Raw genomic sequence first — 21,061 nt, 5'->3', positions numbered from 1 at the left:
AGTTGTATTGTATTAAAACATTTATTTTGTTTTGTCAGCCCTTGTTTTTATTGAGGCGGCACACAGAATATTCAAAACACCTCTCAATATAATTCAATTCAGCACAATACCACGACGAGCTACAGCATCAAAAATAACATTATACCTAAATCAACTCCTATCTTGGACACGCCAACAAAGTTTTGCAAAATGAAATTCATTTTAAGCTTCATAAAGATAGTATGTATAGAATTGGATTGGACTTCACAGTAGTACCTATTATTGGCAAATCAGGGTTATTCAGAGTCATAAGACAATGTGTTTAAAAACATTGCTTGAGAGGGTTTATTAAGCAGTTAGAGTTAATGCTTAACTTTGGTTACGATGATGTTTTCCAAATATAATAAAATTCAATGCAATTCATGATTCCTTTTTTGAAAAACTGTTTACTGAAAAAGAGTTGTAAGTGCTCTATTTGAACTAAATAGAAGAATGAAGTCCTTAAAATTGAATGTTTCCACATGTAATTAATGTAATTGCACCAGTGTGTATATGTAGATTTGTCAACAAACACACCAAGTGTTAACCAGCGACAGTATAGTAATGGCAAAATCGATAAATATTATCCTGTACAGTGGTTGAAGACCCTTTTTAAAATTCATTTTAGTAGCATTAATAACTTGTTTTTATATTTTATTAATATCATTCAATTATTGTAATTTTTATTATCATTTTACTGAAATGTCATTGTATATGTGTTTCTTTCCAATGCTTTTAATATTGTATGTAAAGCACATTGAATTACAATGTTGTTGAAATGTGCTATACAAATAAACCTGCCTTGCCTATAAGTTAAAGGACATTAATACCTCTATGTTAAAAAGCAACCTACACTTTCAAGTAAAAATCCTGCATTCAAATTTTCACTTTCACTAATAAAAATAAAGCATATGAGCAGCAAAATAGGGTTAGAATTGTAAATTGTATTACTTATTATAAAGAAGGATTTACAATGCATATATATAATCTTAATTATATATTATAATTTTGTAGGTAGCAGTGTTGTTGTATCTTCAGTAATTTTATTTTACCACTACATCATAACAACATCTGGTTGTGTTCTTAAGACTATGAGAGTTTTCCTATAATCCGGTTAAAAGTTGCAATATACAGTACACCCTGCTTACAGTATCGCAATATATTGTAATATATTGCAATATGTTCAATCACTACATTTTTATTTAAAGTGTAGAATCACCATTAATGCTCTCTACAGTTATAAGAACACCTAAAATGATTCAGATAGCAATTAAGAAAAACAATTAACACAACATTAAAAGTCCACCATCAAGGCTACTCATGGGTTTATGGTCAGTTATAATATAATGTAATCGAATGGGCTTTTAATCTTGATTTTAAAATGTAACCTGAAGTTGCTTATCTAATATGTGATGGAGGCCATTCTGGAGGTGCAGGCCAGGGTAGGAAAAAGCCCTGTAATCAGCAGATTTTTTGTTTACTGGGGGAATGACCAGGACAAGGGGAGGGAGCAAAAAGGGCGTCCCAGTTGATATGATGTAATAAGCTCAGATAAGAATGGTGGTTACAAGTTAAAAGAAAAAACCTTAAAATCAGCTTGAGCCAGCATTGGGAGTCAGTGTAGGGAGGCCAGAACAGGTGTTATGTAATCAAAGTTTCCCAGTTTTTGTTAGGATTTCTGGCTGCAAGCAGGATAACTCTGACATAATTAGGGAGGCCAGAAAACAGGACATTACAATAATCAAGTCTGGAGCACACAAAGGCATGTATAACAGTATAAGGGCATCACACAAGGTGGTTTAAAGTGACGTTAACTGAGATGAACCAATGCTGTGTTGATATAGACTTGATGTGGGACGGGGTCAAAATGTCTCAGTCATGGGTCAAAAATCCCTCAAAGGTTTTTGATGCTCGAGCTTTCACAAAAAAATACAGCCATCAATATAAACACATGGGTCCTTAAACAAATGTTTATGATTAGCTGGCCCAATAAGTAATAACTCTGTTTTATCCACATTTTAAAAGCAGAAAGTTCAAACCTATCCATCAGTTTTTTTTCCAGTAGACTTCTTAATTTCAGATATGTGAAAGGTCATTTGGCTTCACTGGTACATATAGCTGTGCATCATCAGCGTAAGTATACAATTTAACGCTGCATTCACTAATGATGTAAGCCAGGGGAAGCATATAAATAGAAAAGAGCATAGGGGCACGGGCCTAACCCCGCGGTGCACCAAATTTCACTTCAGAGAACTCAAAGATTAGTCCATATTATTGTAGCTTTCAAGTTATTAGGTACTGAACCTTAACCCCTGTATCATGACTGTATCACCAGATATTTGCCAATACACATGCAGATAGATAGATAGATAGATGGATAGATAGATAGATAGATAGATAGATAGATAGATAGATAGATAGATAGATAGATAGATAGATAGATAAATAGATAGATAGATTATAGATAGATAGATAGATAGATAGATAGATAGATAGATAGATAGATAGATAGATTGATAGATAGATAGATAGATAGATAGATAGATAGATAGATAGATCAAGTGTAAGGCAATTTATATAGCACATGAGAAGCATTAAAATGACATTTAAAAACAACAAGCGAAAGAAGCAATAGAATAATTTAAGATATCATTTTCTAAATTAAATTAAATAAGTTGTAAAATTCCCTCAAATGCAACAGATCAATGTGTTTACCAATGTGCACCTGAAAAATAAACATTTGATGACAAATAAAGCTTGAGGCCACAGAGACCTTTAAAGAAAGGTTATTGCGACCTTAATTGTCAACAGATACTTCAATGTCAAACTGTTATACAACCCAGTGGCTTGATCTGATAGGATGCTTGTTCCATCCCCTCATCCCACCCATACAACAGATCTTGAGAAGTTGCCAAAAGAACCCTCAAATCATCCAGGCTGTGATTGGTGGTTATTTGGCCTCAGAGGTGGGGTTTTGAAACATCATGCCTTGTCACATATAAATGTGGCAGCATACATAAATTGTACACTTGGGGACTTTCCAGGTCCAACTGCTGTTGAATCATGGCAAATCGCTGGAGTGTCACCTCTTTAGTGGCCCTGGCGCTGCTAGGGTGCTTATTTGGGACAGAGGTAGAAGCTCAGGACTCATTGGTCGAACCAAGGATGATAAAGATGGCTCCAGTGGTTCCTCAATATGCTGGAAAACTACAGGCTGCTCCACAAAGGCAGCACTATGCTCAAATACCAAAGGTCCAAACTCCTTCAGCACCTATCGTTCCTCAACATACTGCAAAACCAGTGGTTTATCCACAACAGCAGCACCATGCTCAAGTGCCAAAGATCCAAACTCCTATAGCACAGATGGTTCCTCAACATACTGCAAAACCACAGGTTTATGCACAACAGCAGCACCATGCTCAAGTGCCAAAGATCCAAACTCCTATAGCACAGATGGTTCCTCAACATACTGCAAAACCACAGGTTTATGCACAACAGCAGCACCATGCTCAAGTGCCAAAGATCCAAACTCCTATAGCACAGATGGTTCCTCAACATACTGCAAAACCACAGGTTTATGCACAACAGCAGCACTCTGCTCAGCAAAATCCTTTTGGATATGGTGATCAGGCCGCTCAAAAACAACAGGTCTCTCAAGCACCAGCGAAGAAGAGTCTGCAAGTGGCATCTCCAGCCCAGAGTTGTGATGTGGCAGCAAACCTGAGAGTCCCATGTGGAATTGCTGATATCTCCGCTGCTGGATGTGAAGCCATAGGCTGCTGTTTTGATGGCATGACGTGCTACTTTGGAAAGAAGGGTGAGTTTTTTAAAAGACTGTCATGCAAAAGCAAGCAAAAACAGTGCTCTACATTTGTTTTTTTAACCCGTGAATGCCTGTTTTTGTGCCAACAGTAACTGTCCAGTGCACCAAGGATGCCCAGTTCATCGTTGTAGTGGCCAAAGATGCCACTCTGCCCAACATTGACCTCGAGTCAATCTCACTGTTGGGAGAAGGTCAAGGCTGCACACATGTTGCCTCAAATTCAGAGTTTTTCATCTACCAATTTCCTGTTACTGCCTGTGCCACCGTTGTTATGGTAAGACCCTGATTTTCTGTACTTTTCAATAAATAAAGACAATTTTCAAAAAGTTGTTATCTCATCTGCCTGATTTTTTTTACATTTTGTAGGAGGAGCCTGGTGTCATAATCTATGAGAACAGGATGTTTTCCTCATTTGAAGTGGATCTTGGGCCTCTTGGAAGAATTACCAGGGACAGCTCCTTTGAGTAGGTGATATTTTTTGTGTGTATGTGTGTTATGCCAAATTAAAAGTTCTGATCAGGCAAAATACTGTAATGCCAGTTTTCTCTTTTCAGATTGCTCTTCCAGTGTAGGTACATCGGCACTTCTATTGAAAGTCTGATTATAGAAGTATTCCCGCCACTACAACCTCCTCTCTCAGTTGCTGCTCTGGGCCCCATCAGAGTACACCTGCACTTGGCTAACGGACAATGCAATACAAAGGGTTGTAATGAAGGTAGGTTTATGTCAGCCTGGCAGTGTTAATGTGTTTGTAGATTTTATAATATTGGCTGTCCTACTTACTGGTCTCTGCTCTCACAGCGGATGCGGCCTATAGCTCTTTCTACGCGGATGCAGACTATCCTGTAACCAAAGTACTGAGGGAACCTGTGTACGCGGAGGTTCAACTCCTTGAGAAGACAGATCCCAACCTTGTTCTGACTCTTGGTCGCTGTTGGACAACCTCAACCCCCAACCCTCACACTCTGCCCCAGTGGGATATTCTGACAGACGGGTAAGTAAAACGCCAAATGACCCTGTCCTGTTAATGATGAATCAACATGTTCTGTCAGAGTTTAAATTCTGCTCACTCGGAACAATGGATAGGGAAATGAATACCATGAAAGCATTGACTTCCTTATTCTATTTAATTTCAGTGTCATTGTCTTGATATCATTTTCCTTTCTTCCAGTTGTCCATACAAGAATGATCGTTACATGTCCTCCCTGGTTCCAGTTGGTCCCTCCTCTGGTCTGGCCTTCCCTACTCACTACAGGCGTTTCATTTTCAAAATGTTCGCCTTTGTGGACCCTAACTCAATGCAACCCCTGAAGGAACAGGTGATGATTAAATCCACTCACTCCTGCAACAAATTATTTTTGTACTGCTCTGCCAACCCTGTTTTCCTTGTCCAGGTGTACCTTCACTGCAGTACAGCTGTGTGCACTGGTGGACTCGGCCGCAACTGTGAACCATCATGCTTCAGAAAAAGGAAGAGAGATGTCAAGGCCGTGGACCAAACGGATGCTGAGCCAAAGGTTGTGGCTTCTGTTGGACCGCTGATCATGGTCCCTGCTGAAAATTAGCACAGTGGCAAACTCAGGTTTTTGTCTAAGAAAGTTAGAAAAAGATTTGGAACTTTAACACGATTCAGTTATTAATGGTTTGAAATGAAAATGTCTTGCAAAAAGACTTAAGAGTCAAAAGTGTTCTGCAGGAAGAATACAATGCATCCTCAAAGTATTGTCGTCAAATTTGTATTAAAACTCTTTTTTTTGGCTATGATGTGCTGTAAATTTTGATGGTTAATGGTTCCTCCAAAATATGACAATACAATTAACTTTTCTATAATTGTTTACTGTAAATAATTAATAGCAACTATGCCCTGTGTCCCTAATTTTCTTGATGTGATATGAGAATGAAGTCTTTAGAAATGTAAAACTGATCTCATAAAATTCATTTCATCTTACTAGTACTGTATCTGTGTCACCTTGGTCAGCAAACCTACACCAGACCATATTATTTTTATTATGTAGTTATTATTTACCACATATAGTGTGTTCATTAAACCCAATCGAGCTTTATGTTGTGGGGAGTTGTAAAGGGGAACTATTCTTATTTTTTATGTCAGACACAATGTTTGCAGTTTTAATTGTATTAAGTATTTAAGATCCATTAAAACTAATGGTACTTCACCTTGTCAAATACGTTTTTTTCTAAGCTAGAGGAGAGCATTGTTCATAAAGTTTTACCTTTAAAGACAGAGCATTAAGATACCGGACTGAAGAACTTAGTGAACTATTTTTGTTAGAAACCCCTCTTTTCCCTGCAAGCATTTTAGGCCTATTTTGATAAACTACAAATGCATATTAGACACTAATTAGCAAAAGATAAATTGTATATATCACATAGTATTAGCTCACAAACCATTTAAGCTGACTCATTCATAATATTCATAATAAAGCAATAACTTTTTCTTGGTTAAGACACATGATTCATTCATATGTAACTAAATAAAAACAAAATATGATATTCATCAGTGTTACATGAAAGTGAATCATGAAAAGTAATTCTTAGTTAAGCACAGAATATATGTGAACTGCTGTGCCTTGTCTATGCAGAAGACTATGATTGTCACTAATGCTATTCCATCAGGCGCTCTTTAAAAACAGTTGTACAACCTCATCTAGACATGTATCTTTTCCATATTCAACTGACTCTCCAGAAGGAAAAATATGTTTCTAACTAACCCATAAGAATAATACTTAAAAAAGTACGTGCCTTATTCCAAAGAGATATTGTTGCTACCCCTAAAATTACTGTCTATTGTTCAGTATCGTTTCACAGATCGTGTTGATTGGGGAAAAAACTGGGATGCTTCCTAACAAGTTTAAAATCACAAATAAGGTAAAGGAGGTTTCTTACAAAATCATACACAAATATTATCCAAATATGCAAAAATGTAAAAAGGACATTAGTATGAACTGTGCTTTCTGTCATCCAGAAACGTTTGTTCTGGCTTTGTTCTTCCACGTCAAAACTATGGGCAGACCTTAGCAAATTTATTATGACTCTTTCACTAAATATTTTATTTTTCTTTGCACAAATGTTTGCACAGATTCAAAATTTTTCACCTACCGATTTCCTGTTACTGTCTGTTGTTATGGTAAGATTTTCTGTACTTTTCAATCAATAAAGACAATTACCAAGAAAAAAACTATGGGCAGACCTTAGCAAATTTATTATTACCTCTTTCACTGCAGATTTAATTTTACTTTGGGAAAATGTTGTTTTTGGTTTCCATAATTACCCTAAGAAAGAAGGAAATGTTACTTTTATAAATCTTTTTTTAATTTTTAAGAATTTCACATTCTTTGAAGTACATTTTCAAAGAAACACCCTTGTTTTTATGTTTTTCAAAAAGAAATTGAACTGTACTTTAAGCTACTCACCAAATGAGCAAATGAAAAGGCATTTAAAACCATTGTAGTTTGTAATATGTATAAACTTGTTATATAATGAACATCACCCCTGGCACATGTTCTCTGTATTTCCCCTGTATACTGTTCCCTGTATATTATTTGTATATATGTCAACTTCTTTTAAATAAAGCTGTTTAATAATTATTAAAAAAAGGATAACTTTAGTGCAAAAAGAACATAATTACAGAGCTATAGATTACACTTAGATGCATTATACACCCATGAGCGTGCTCTGCCTCAAAGAACAGAACTGCGGGCAGTCTTCGAAATCTCGGGATAGGACACAAAAAGCGGAAATCATTCATTAGAAGGCCAACATCAGTTAGGAAGCTAATTTATGGTATAATGTCCGGGGGGGGAAAAATAAAGAAACGGGGGAGAAAATGCAAAGGCTGTATGATATGGTGTCGCGACGTGGGCAAAAACAACTATCTTTAAACGAGTTATCATATTCTCGCGAGATATCGCTGGTTGCTTAGCGACAGGACTCTAATCACACTAGCCTACCTGTTTCTGTGTTTATCAGTCGCGCGGGCTCCTGTCTAGCTTTCAAAAGTAAAATAATATAAATTGGAGGAGGTAATTGATACGCGGTGAGAGTATTTACAGACTTGAATAGTTTTAAAGTCGATTCGGGTCTTTAAAAAAAAAGTTGAAACTCTGAAAAAACTAAAAATGGCCACTGTTGTTGCACAGTCTCATTTCACCTTCGGTCTACGGACAGGTGTGAGTAACAATTTGTGCTTCTTCGATGAGCAAACTGTTGTGTTCCCCAGCGGAAACAGCTGTGTGTGCTTCAACACCGCCCAAAGATGTCAGAGGTTTATTCCAGGTGAGCTGAATGGTTGTCAAGTAGACATCTTCTTCTTGCAATGTGGATTCCTCCATCATATGGAGGAATTAAAGTACCTTACTAATGCTGTTCCCATTATTGAGTTCCTGTTCAGGTTATATGATGTGGTATATACATTTATTTCTGTTTTCCATGCCGGTACGTGAAGCCCCAGAAGGTCTACGTACATACTATGCATTTTATTTCCTCTGTTTTCTGTGATAACGAGATTATTTAGATCAGTTTTCCCATGATAAGGAGATAATTAATTTGAGAACTAGAGAATCTGTGCTGCAATGTCAGAGGAGCAGGAAAATATCGATCAACATCACATATCTCTTCAGTCAAGGCCAGACACAAACAGCTTTATGTTGACCTTTTTATTACAGATAATGTTCACATTAGTGTGCCTCATCTAAGAAGACGGTGAGCAAGTCTTCAGCTTCATAAAGTTTAAATAAAGCTATTGTTATTATTGTTATTATCAGAGGCGTTAGTGAGCCTGATGTCCTCATTAACTACTGTTTTTCAAACAAACTTTATTCTCAACAATATTTTATTACAACAACATAAATACCAGTACAGGGAGGAGTCTTACAATGTGCACATAAATAAACAGATTACAGTTTAATTTCATAACAGTAAATGACCAACTGAAATCATCTGTAAGTGTTGCCTATGGACCTTTTCAAAGATGTATACATAAACATTCAAAACAGTCCTAGTTTATTTCCTGTTGCAGTGTAAGTGAATGACATCAGCTGACAGGAAGTTACCAAGGACTAAGGCTGTTGCCTAGCAATGGAAATGCCTCAAGATATGCGAAGTCTTTACTGGGCATGAAATGTCAGGTGTGATGGAAATCTCAGGCTATCACGTTTCATTCATTATCTATCAAATTAATGATCTAGTTATGACGAGAAACAAATCAAAATTATCTAGTTATCATAGGAAAACAGAGGCAATAGTATGTATGTTATGTATGACCGCTTAGGGCTTCCGTATATTGGTTGTTTGTAATGTAATTTCTGTTGTCTACAGGCTCAGAGAAAAGTCAGAGCATGCGTGCTCTGGCTATCAGTGCCAACCGTCGTTACCTGGCAGTGTCAGAGTGTGGTGAGAAGGCCACCATCACGGTGTTCGACCTGCAGCATGAGCAGGGCAGAAAGAGAAAGGTTCTGACTGCAGGAGACATGCTGGTTCAAGAGTTTGTATGCATGGCTTTCTCCCCTGATTCCAAGTACCTGATAGGCCAAACGGGTGGCCCAGAGTGGACGCTGATCTTCTGGCTTTGGGAAAAACAGAAAGTCATTGCAACAGTGAAGACCAGTACCTTAAATAATTCTGTTACCCAGGTGAGTCATCATGCTGTAACAGTACCCACAGCCACTCTTTTACGTGCATGTTATACCGTTTTTTTGATGTCCCATCAGGTCAGCTTCAACCCGTACAACAACATGCAGCTCTGTGTGAGTGGAGCAGGTGTGCTGAAGCTGTTCCGCTACTCAGAGGGATCCCTGAAACAGATCAGCTTCCCAAAGGTGGAGTCCATCAACTTCCTGTGTCATACTTGGATGACTGAGGAGCGAGTGATCGCTGGAACGGACACAGGGAGGCTGCTGGTGTTTGACTCTGGAGACCTGCGAAGAGAGATTAACGTGGTGTCTAAGGCTGTGCCGGAGCAGTCCGACAGGTCAGAAGTTGGACATCATTAATACCGTCTTGTGTAATGTTAGTTTTAAAAGTCAGTGCCCAGGCTTCGTCCTCTCCACCACCTTTTCCTGTCACTTCGGCTGCTTTTAGAAAATGGTAAATAAGAAGCCTTAGAAAATAATATTTAAAAGTAACTCGTTACATTACAGTGTTATCTACTAAGTCAAGTAACTTCAGTACTTTTGCATTACCAAAAATGAAAACACTTGCGATTCCTTGTCCAGAGGGAAAGAAGCAGTCTGTACACCTACCTTTGAATGTATTGACTCTATCGTCATGCACAGCCTAGTGTGTAACTCTGCAGAAGCAGAAGGAATATCCCCATTACATTAAAGATTATTTTATACAAGCACAAGTAGGATAAACATAAAATCAAGAGGGTACCGTCGGGGCTCAGGGGGCAGTAGTTCAGTGGTTCTTGCAGGGAAATATAATAGTTTAAAAGTAACAGATTATTTATTTAAAAACCTAATAAAATAACTGATGACTTGAAATGTAAAACCAATGAGTTACTTTACTAATTACATCAAAAGTAATCTGAGTACTCTTACACTCTCACAGATTATTTTATAAACTCATAGGTTACATACAGTACATTTAAATCAAACCAGCTTATCAATATGATTTTGGTTGGTTCTGATGTTGGATTTTGCTGATTCACTGCACAGGCATGTGGAGATGAGGAAGATCAAAGACACTGATGTGGATGAAGGTCCGAACGTGCCTCGCATCACAGCCATTCTGTCCTACTCCAAAGGCTTTGCATGCTCTCTGGGGTCCGGCACCGTCTGTCTTTTTGAAAAGAACACGGAGGACAGTTATAGAAGAAGCAGGGAGATACGGGTAAATGTCTGTGCAGGTAAACGTAGTACTGCAGGCTCTGTGTAAGTTTCAAAGTGATTATTTTCTGTCAGATCCCACCAGACCCATGTAGCAGTGAGCTGACCCCAGCTGAATGCCAAGAGATCGACACCATGTGCATAAGTCCAGCGGAGGAGACTCTGGCCATCAGCACAGACAGAAGACAGCTGTACAGCTTCAGTCTGTCGTCTGCGGACATCAACAAGGTACAGTCACTTCTACCAGCAGGTGGGAGTAACTCTGACGAACCCAGAAGGAAGCTCAAAAAGTAGCCAAATGCCTCATAAAAACACAGAATCCTCATTCATTTCAATGAGACCATTGCGTCTAATTTCTAAATAGTGCAAGAGAAATAGGGGGGAAAACAGTCTTGAGGTCTGCGTGGTTAAAATACCCAGCGATGATGAGGAATCTGTATGGATGGGCTGTCTGTTTCTCACTGATGCTGTTATAAAGTTCCCAGAGTACGTCAACCCTGTCAGCATTGTTGGTGGTGGGGGGGATATAAACAGCAACAAGCTGTTATCTCCCTCGGCTGATAGAAAGGACGGCACTTTATGATCATAAACTCCGCCAGCGGTGAACAGTGTTTACATACCACAACAGTGTCCCTGTACTCCTTACCTCAAAACCCCACCCAACACTACACTAGCTAGTCACCAATAGTCATTTAGATTACGTTTTAACTCTTTCCGCACATTTTCTTTCTTTCCCTACTTTTTTCTTTTAGTAATCACTCTTACTTTTCTTCTTTCTTTTCTTCTTCTTGTTGCATGGCACTGTGGATGGCAAACTGCTAAACATTACACCTGCTTTACATCAGCATGTTAGCATTGCCATGACAACCATGTTGATGATGTTAGTCACTTAAAGCACTGCTGTACCTAAGTACATAACCGCTAGGATGACTTAAGTCTCTCTTTCATGCAGTTTGTCCCTTCTCCCCTACCGTTGCTTCCTTGGCACATTATTCCCCTTGTTTTCCTGCACTGTCCCTCTTGCCTCATGTTTTCCACATCAAAGCTTCAGATCCTTAGGTTAACCCTATCAACATTTGTCCATCAGGAGGAACACGCACATTTTGAGTTCCTATTGCAGTCCTTCCACTCCAAGTCCATCACTGGTTTGTCCGTCTGTGCTCGAAAGCCTCTGGTAGCCACCAGCTCTCTGGACCAGTCTGTCCGCATCTGGAACTATGAAACAAAGTAAGAGACAAAATCACATCTAAGCTCTTTGCTATTTTGTTATTCTAAGGGATGTACTTATGTGAACCTAATAAACACTGAGCCTAAGCATGGCATGCAAAGGACTTGCTATGTGTCTCTTCATTGCCTCTCTGTGAACTGTCACTAGAGTGTTGGAGCTGTACAAGAAGTTCCAGGAGGAGGCATACAGTGTGGCCCTGCATCCCACTGGCCTCTTCATCCTGGTGGGCTTTTCCGACAAACTCAGGCTGATGAACTTACTTATCGATGACATCCGCACCTTCAAGGAGTTCACTGTACGCGGCTGCAGAGAGGTTGGTTAAATGTGTGTGTATTGACTGTAGAGCCAGACCGATGTATCGGTCAGCCAATATTATCAGCTGATATTGGCCATCACAGTCCTATCAGTATCTAGCCGTATTTGCGTATGTGCAATCCGATATTCAGCAATGTGGAAACCTTTTTATATATACCATCCAGAAAATTATGCTTGGGATGATTTATTTTTGTTTATTCTTCATTTTATCTTTATAGAATTGGATGACAATTGGTTAAACTGGTAATACATTATATATGCAATGTATAATAATGTTAAATATTGCTTCATAGTTACTTGTGTAGGAAATTAGCCTTCTGAGTACCTTTGCAGAGTCATATCGGTGCAAAATCCACATAGAAAGGTCGATTTTCATTCCATGTTATTTTATTCTCCCCTTAAAACCAGTATCGGTATCGGACTCAAAAATCCCATATCTGTTGGGCCCTAGTTGATAGTGTGTACACACAGTACATCTGTATTGCTTATATCAGAGGCATATGATTTTTAAACGTTTTTTAAATTTCTCCATACCTTAGTGTGCTTTTAGCCAAGGTGGCCACATGTTTGCAGCTGTCAATGGAAATGTCATCAACATCTACTCCGTCACCTCTTTTGAGAACATCCTCAATCTGAAGGGCCACAATGGAAAGGTGAGTCAGGCAGGAGAGAGTATCATACTACATGAAGAATGAGTGAGTGAGTTAGAGCCTCCATGTGTCCCTTTGGCAGGGCAGTGTCCAAAGTCAGAGAGAAAGGTCATATTTGTCAAACATTAGGCAGCTTTTAACCCCGCCTCTCCAGAAGATACAGCACAGCACCATTTCTTTTCTTGCAGGTGCAAAGCATCGAATGGAGCCGGGATGACAGTCGGCTGGTGTCATGTGGGATGGATGGTGCGGTGTACGAGTGGAACACACAGACTGGTAAGCGTGAGTCGGAGAGCGTCCTCAAGTCCTGTAGCTACACAGATGTCACCTTCTCTTCAGACTGCAAGACCATCCTGGCTGTGGGAACAGACCTCACACTGAAGGAGATCCAAGACTGTCAGGTCAGTGAGAACACAATGTATCTACTGTATCGCTCTTGAGTTTCCATCAGTTAAAACGAGTGGAAATGCAACGAGCTTAACATCTTGTTAATTTACAAGGGAGGTTTTACAATATGAAACTTTTTTTAAAGGCATTTTCTGAATGTTTCTACTAAATGTATGGTATATGGACTTCTACTTATGTAGCGCCTTTCTAGTCTTCTGAGTCTTCTACTCAATGCATAGTCACATTCATCCATTCATACCAACCATCTACTCTAATGTAAGCATTCACATCGCATTCACACACTCATGCGCAGCACAGGGAGCAATTTGGGGTTCAGTGTCTTGCCCACGGACACTTGGACATGAGGACCGGAGGATCCGGGGATCGAGCCAATCTTCTGAATGCAGGACGACCCGCTTTACCTCTGAGCCAAACATAGAAAATATAGATACAGCCACTGTTGTTTTTGAAACAGAGGCAATATGTTGGTCAGGAACCTAAAGGTGTGGCAAAATAGATCTGATTAAAGCTGCACTGTCATGAGTTCACTTTGCTTTTTGTATTTCATTTTATTTTATTTTTCAATTGAGAATAAAGGTATATCATACTCTTTTGCCAACAATCCTGCAACATCACATATTAGGACAAATTAACAGACCAAATTTTCTTACTATTTATATACAAATATATCCATTGTCATACAGGAAGAAAGAACAAGGAATTTATTATGTAACTAATTCAGTTAAACACCATAACCTTCTTCTTACACATTCATCTGCACTGAATATAAAAAATGTACCTTTATTTGTCACAGTATTTTATTGGTTCCACAGGTCCTGAGGGAGGTTCCCGCCGATGAGGTAGCTCACACCGCTGTAGCTGTGTCTCACTCTGGTAGGGTCGTGTTCACCGGAACTTCCAGTGGAACCATCAGAGCCATTAAATACCCGTTACCTATCCAGAAGGACTGGATCATGTACCAGGCTCACTGTGGCCCCATCACCAAGGTCGGTCCAAATGTAAATGCTGTGCAAGCACTGTCATCATGACAAAGTGTGGTCCTGCAGACAACTACTGAAGCGTGAACTACCACAGAGGTGGTTTTGAGTGCTTGGTGTTTATGTTTCTGTCTGTCAGTCTGTCAGTGCCTGCACGTTTTTCTGAAAGTTGTTAATTGCAAAAGAATAACATCAAACGCATGTGTCTATGCTACTGCAATAGTGCGGCTACATTCCATGATAAATGCAGCTGTAATGTCTGTAAAATGATAATTTCAAGTAAGGGTGGAGACACCAGCAATATACTAAAAAGTCCTAATAGACAGCAAGGGTTTACCTTTTTTCATACAACTTGACCAGCGATCGATAAAGAATCAGACTGATAACCAGAATCAATACCGGCACTGGTATCAAGATGATCTATAGACCAACAAAGAAAAAAGTCTAACTGACTAACCTTGTGTGTCCGCAGATGGTGATCACGTTTGATGATCAGTTCCTGCTGACAGTGTCTGAAGATGGCTGCCTGTTGATGTGGAAGGTCATCGATAAGGAGGGGCGAGGACTGAAGAGCAACAGGCAGATCATCCACACTGAAGAGATCCTCGTCACCAAGTCAGACCTGGAGGAGAAGGTGTGTTAGGGTGTGTGTGTTTGTTTTGTGCAGATACAAATGTTTAAATACAGTTTTCACTTTGTAAGCAGCGTGCCTTGGTATTTTTCGGTTATGACTTATTGACCACAAAGTTCTTTAACAAGTCTATAACCTCTTTCTTTAGTTGTTACAGTTTTCACTTTCTGTTTGCCTCAGTTGATCTCACTGAGATTGATATTGAATAATATAGCAGTTGGTAAGTAGCTCAACATCATCCAGTCCTATGTTCCTGTCTGTCTGTGTTGCAGACCCAGAACATGCTGGAGCTAAAGATGCGTCTGGAGGAGCTGCAGATGGAGAACGAGTACCAGCACCGCCTGAAGGACATGAACTTCAATGAGAAGATGAAGGAGCTGTCTGACAAGTTCATCCAGCAAATAGAGTCTCTGAACACAATGCAACAGGTCAGCTGATCACCAACCACACAGCTTTACTCCATATATACACAATACTGTTACAGTTTAAGGTCAAAACTTCTACCAGAAACCAACAATGCCTGTATTCAATTACTATTTCTAACATTACTTCATTATTGTCTAGTGGTACATTTGTAAAGAATAAAGAAAATAAAATGGATAACCTATTTGCAGAATCTGCATGCTTCTACTGAGTCAGCACAGGGGTTGTGTGGCCTTGATTGTCTATTCATACCATTTACTGTACCTACAGGCCATGAAGACAGAGATGGAAAAGCAGGAACGTGAGCACCAAGAGAGTTCTGCAGAGGTCGCTGTGAAACACTCAAAAGAGCTGAAGGATTTAGGTAAGAAGAGGACAGGATCAGTGTCAGCGCAATCCAGGGACAGTGTAACCTGAGCTCCTTAAAGTGAGTTTATATACTGTAAGCCAGGTTTATATTGGTTAGTCTGACTCATTTCAGTTAATGCAGTTCCATAAAGCAAATTCAACATAGTTAAAGCTCAGTCACTATGGTAAGGCTAACTGTCAGGCTAACTGTCAGGCTAACTGTAGTTCCTGTAACACTCAATGAAAAAGCCACGATTAGCGACTGATTCTCTGGTGTGCTGCCTTTATTAAACACTATCTGTCAAAACCTTTAATAATAAATTATAAAATGATAAATTATAAGATATAGACCTACACTCATGTGTGTGTATATATATATATATATATATATATATATATATATATATATATATATATATATATGAGGCACATAGCAGGGCTTGAGGTGAACCAGGTAATGATCTGACCTGCCCAGAGGGGGGAGAGAAGAGGAGGTTTATGCATCCTTAATGTTAGCATTCATCAGTTCAGTTCATCAGTTGGAAGTTGCCGATTTCCGATTAAAAGTGAACGCAACATTGCCTTCTCAGCCGACAGACCAAGCACTGTCAGCAGCGTCAATAACATGGTGGCCTATTTACATCTAGCCTTGAGAATGTGGCCACAGACACTGATATTGGAATACTCAGCAAGAAGGCAACAAGTGCTTTCATTAATGTTTAATCACTATTAATTTAACTAACTCTTTGATAGATAGGAACTTAAAAACAATTATATAGATGAGAATCTCACAACATTAAGTATCCATTTGTTCTGTGTTCGACCTCTCAGGCTCCTTCAGAACAGCGTGCACACGCAGGGATCATGACTACTTAAACTTGTCTCAAATAAGTCCTGTTGCGTGAGGTTGCATTGACCTTTATGGAACTGATGGAACCAACTTATTTGTTAGGTTCATTCAAGACAGGTTTTGGACTTGATTTTTTTTAGCATGCTTTATGGAAAGAGCCCCTGGTTTTTACAAGGATCAATCAATCTGCCTGTCTGTCAATCACACACAGAGTTATCCTACAGCCAGAAGCTGATCGTGGAGCATGAGAGGTACCAGGATCTTCAGCATAAATATCAAATAATGCAGGAAGACTGTGAGAAGCAGCTGAAGGCTACTGAGGAGAGCAAAATCCAATCTCTGGAGGAGCTGACGCAGCTCTACGAGGCGAAGCTTCAGGAGAAGACTCAGCTCCTGGTTCAGGTCAGTCAGGAGGAGCAGCAGAACTTTAGTGACCAGGGCCCGCATTCACAAAACATTTATTCTTCACAGTAGGGGGTCTCCTAAACAGCACTGAAAGTACCTCTTACAACAAAGCTGCTGAGACCAGCTTTTACAAAGGAAGTGGGAGAATTCCTAAGATGCATTGACTGTGATTGGCTGTTTTGGGTCTCTGTCAGTGAATTCTTGATAGAAATACTGTATGATCTATGTTTCAATATCCGAATAAAGGGTTGAAAATTAAATGATTGAACATGAAACAAAGAGTAATATACCGTAAGCTGCCGACTAGTCCAGTATATGTACAGCAGCTAATTGTCAGCCTCTTACACGTCTGGCAGCTCATTAACAATTAGCAGGTACCTATGTAAGACGCCTCACGATCAGACTATAATAACCATGGTGATAGTGAGAGGTGCAAACAACAACAGCTTTTACTTCTTGCCAAGCTTGTGCATGAAAGGAAGGACATCATTAAAGGAAAACTCAGAGTCAAGATAACAGCAAAAGACAAAAATAAGTGTGGAAAAATATGACTGGAAATAAATGTGTCTTTCAGTCAAGTTTGCAGTCATTTTAGGATTGTTTGTGATTTGCTCTTGACTACTTCTAACTTTTCACAGATTTAGCTGCTTTTAGTGCTAAAACACTTTGTGAAAAGCTCTTAAAAAAAAACAAAAAAAAAAACTTAGGGGTCCCCAAATTAGGACTTACATGTCCATTTTTATGTTACTCCTGATTCAGCAAGTTAAGAGTCTTCAGATGTTTTGTGAACACAGGCCCTGATGGTGTCGTATGAAGCAGAAGGAACACCACATGAAAGCAGTGAAGCTCTTGTTTCCACGTTCCTTTTGTCCTTTTATTCTGTGCAGTGTCAGGAGGATGCACAGCAGCAGATCCGTGAGTTTAAAGAGATCATAAAGCAAGTAGAGGAGGACGAGGAGAGGAAGATCCATGACATCCAAATCAAGTATGAGAGGAAGCTGCACACTGAGAAAGAGACCAACACTAATCTGAAAGGAGAAACTGGTCTCATGACACAGAAGGTGACCCCAGCTCCTGTTACCGGCTTCTTATTGCATCGTACCCCCTGTCTGTCTTTCATGTCATCTCCTTCTCTTTGTGTTCCTGCTTCCTTGTTGGGGGATGATTGTGCGATCACAGTTCTACAGTCTGCAGAGACAGATCGACGACAGGTGCACGGCTATAAACAAGCTGAAGCAGGAGCGACAGAGGCTGCTGGGGTTGATCCGCTCCCTCGAGAGCGACATCGAAGACCTGAAGCGGAAGATCTCTGGTCACGAAAAGACCAACCAGGACAAGGTGGCATCAGCATTTTACATTTAAAATAGATTAATGTAAAATCCAGTAAGGTTGGATGTTTTATTTGATTACATTTTTGTTAAAGCTCTATATCTTTACCTTTTTATCATTTATCTAGTGTTTTCGCTCTAAGGGAGTTTTATGCAAATGCAAACAGGGTTTTTACATTTTCATTTAAATATTTACTCAAATAACACATGAAAAATTATAATGCTGCTGTGGATTGTTATTATTTTCATGTTTACGTTATCATTTAAATAAAGTACCCTTGGGCTTTCATGATGTTTTAGGTTTCTGCCTTTTAGAGGGAAGGTTTTTGTTTCCGCTGTTGCTCATTCAAAGTGAATCATAGTGTGGAGAGACAACTTCTGTTAAGTTTTATGACGATAAAAATCTAATGAATGAGATATTAAGATAGATTTAAAATAAGTCGACACAGTAAAAACACACTCTTCAATTTAATTCCTTTCACACATACAGGACAAGACCATCTCCAACTTGAAGAAGAAGAACCAGGAACTGGAGAAGTTGAAGTTTGTTCTTGATTTCCAGTTAAACGAGTTGAAGGAGCAGACTGAGCCTCAACAAGATGACATCACCGAGAAGAAGGGGCGGATCCATCAGGTGTGTGTGTGTGCGTGTGTGTGTGCGTGTGTGTGTGTGTGTGTGTGTGTGTGTGTGTGTGTGTGTGTGTGTGTGCGTGTGCGTGTGCGTGTGCGTGTGCGTGTGCGTGTGCGTGTGCGTGTGCGTGTGCGTGTGCGTGCGTGCGTGCGTGCGTGTGTGTGTAGATGGATAACTGTCTTTTTTATCAATAATGGAAAGATAATGTAATGTTTTTTAAAACGCGGTTGATCCCGGTTTGTTCATTGTATTAAAATGCTTTTGTAATAAAGCAAACCAGTCAATTTCCCTTGGACACAACGATATCAGATACTTGAGTGATTTTCAAAGAAACTCTCTACACTGTACTCACTCAGCTGAACTGTTCGGGGGCATTTTGTCTGACTCTTCAACATAAACCTCGGTGTTGACTGTGATGTGAAGTTCTTTCCTGTTGACAGCTGCAGGAGGAGCTGGTGCAAATCGACAAGAGCAACACTCATCTGAAGCTCACCGTCTCTGACCTGAGGCTCAAACTGAAGACCAGAGATAGAGAGATGCATAAGGAGATGCAGAAAGTGAGAACGTACAGTAACTAACACTTTCTACAAGCTACTTGCGTTGAATGATGGTACACATGCTGTACAGTCCATGTAGGCTATATTGCCAAAATCTTCTATCCAGATACAGGTCATTTAATATCTCAATAACAATATATAATGAGGTCTATTTTTATATACACAGGAGTATTTTTCTTGTTTTATTAGGAACCTTGGCGCAAAATGTAAACTTAAAATTCTTCACATCTGCTTGTTATCAATTTAAATGATGTGATTGTGTATCAACATATCTGGATATATGATTTAATCACAATGTGATTCAACTGAATGAAGTAAATTATCATGTTGGATTATCACCCAGCCCTAAGTACTGTACATGGTTCATCTCTAGCTTTAACAAGTTTTAATGATAGCTGCTATTTGTTATGATTTTGTTAGATGACAGAGTGTTGTTCCTCTGTCTCCTATCATATACCTAAGTGGCAGGTGTGTGGCAGATAAACACAGTAAATTAAACTCTGATAGGTGTGTTTCATGTGCATGATGTGCGTAAGATAGACGTGAGAACATGTGAACCTTTGATATCTTTTCGACGGTCAGGTGAAAGACTTGGAGACACACCTTCAGCGTCTCAAGTCAGACCTCCATAACTGTGTGGGCTTCATCCAAGAGCCAAGGAAACTGAAGGACAGTGTACAGATGATCTATGCCCGCTATGTGCCGCAGACTCCGGGGGTGAGTGCGTCCTATAGTAGAAGGGGAGAGTCGTCATCTTTTTAACACTTTTACTTAGAGATCTTCTACGACATATGTCATATTTTCAGGCAAACACCCACCATGTGTCTGCTATCTTAAAAAACTTCAGTCAAGCAGCTGTTTTTACATTGATTTCATACCAAGGATGTGAGCAGATAGCCTGTAAAAATTGTGTGTGCGCTGTTTCCAAGGTGGAGAAAAGCAGCGTAGATGAAGATATTCAGAGAGTATTCGGTCGCCAGCGGGATCAAATGGACAAGACTGTCAGTAGTCTCAAGGCAAGGCTGGTCAAATCTGCTGAGGAGCATGACAAAGTCTACGTCAAGATCATGAAGGTAATACATTCCTCTGACCAGCCATTAGAGATGCACATCCGATTTTTCTTTATTATAAATATTGAATCAAAGACAAAGAGTCTAATGCTCATGACAGTCGGTGTTTCTCCTTCCCATGATGTCGACTTGAGCGCTTTTACTGAACACATGCTATTCTTCTGCTCTGCAGGAGAATATGACTCTGATTACTGAAATCAATGAACTGCGTAAGGAGCTGCGTTTGGTGAGGACTCAGGTCAAAGATTACAAAGGTCAGCTGGCCACGTTAAAGAAGTCCAACAAGTCGCGTCCTTACTCAGAGGAAGGGCCGAGAAAGGAGCCACAGGGAGCGACCGGCTTTCTTGACCAGGAGCCGTCGGTGTCCTGCCTTTTGCCATCACCGCAAATATTACCACACAACAAACCCAGTTGAATTTGATAAGCACCATAGGATATTCCAGCACCGATGAACATGTTCACCAGCACATGTAGGTGCTGCTAAATTAGTTTGAAGAAATACCAGTTAATCTTAAAGTTAACACTTTATGGGTTGATTTTGAAGGGATTTTTTG

General features: G+C 39.6%; 2 protein-coding genes across 2 annotated transcripts; both read left to right on the top strand.

Moving 5' to 3' along the window:
- Positions 1-3,081: 3,081 nt before the first annotated feature.
- Positions 3,082-5,406, top strand: LOC310949068 (zona pellucida sperm-binding protein 4-like; the record flags this gene model as incomplete). Its single annotated transcript, XM_083916401.1, has 7 exons — positions 3,082-3,835; positions 3,931-4,115; positions 4,208-4,305; positions 4,396-4,556; positions 4,643-4,835; positions 5,013-5,160; positions 5,236-5,406. The coding sequence occupies 7 exons, from the start codon at positions 3,082-3,084 to the stop codon at positions 5,404-5,406; spliced, it is 1,710 nt and encodes a 569-aa protein (XP_083772527.1).
- Positions 5,407-7,977: 2,571 nt separating this feature from the next.
- Positions 7,978-20,922, top strand: cfap57 (cilia and flagella associated protein 57; the record flags this gene model as incomplete). Its single annotated transcript, XM_083916400.1, has 21 exons — positions 7,978-8,134; positions 9,176-9,489; positions 9,568-9,827; positions 10,516-10,690; positions 10,762-10,914; positions 11,774-11,913; positions 12,062-12,227; positions 12,769-12,882; positions 13,068-13,280; positions 14,100-14,273; positions 14,737-14,898; positions 15,168-15,323; positions 15,589-15,682; positions 16,728-16,918; positions 17,809-17,982; positions 18,101-18,259; positions 18,740-18,883; positions 19,321-19,437; positions 20,020-20,154; positions 20,367-20,510; positions 20,680-20,922. The coding sequence occupies 21 exons, from the start codon at positions 7,978-7,980 to the stop codon at positions 20,920-20,922; spliced, it is 3,585 nt and encodes a 1,194-aa protein (XP_083772526.1).
- Positions 20,923-21,061: the final 139 nt, after the last annotated feature.

This window comes from Echiichthys vipera (assembly GCF_963691815.1).
Source record: "Echiichthys vipera genome assembly, chromosome: 7".
Taxonomy (NCBI): domain Eukaryota; kingdom Metazoa; phylum Chordata; class Actinopteri; order Perciformes; family Trachinidae; genus Echiichthys; species Echiichthys vipera.
This window is presented reverse-complemented; position numbering and strand designations above follow the sequence as displayed.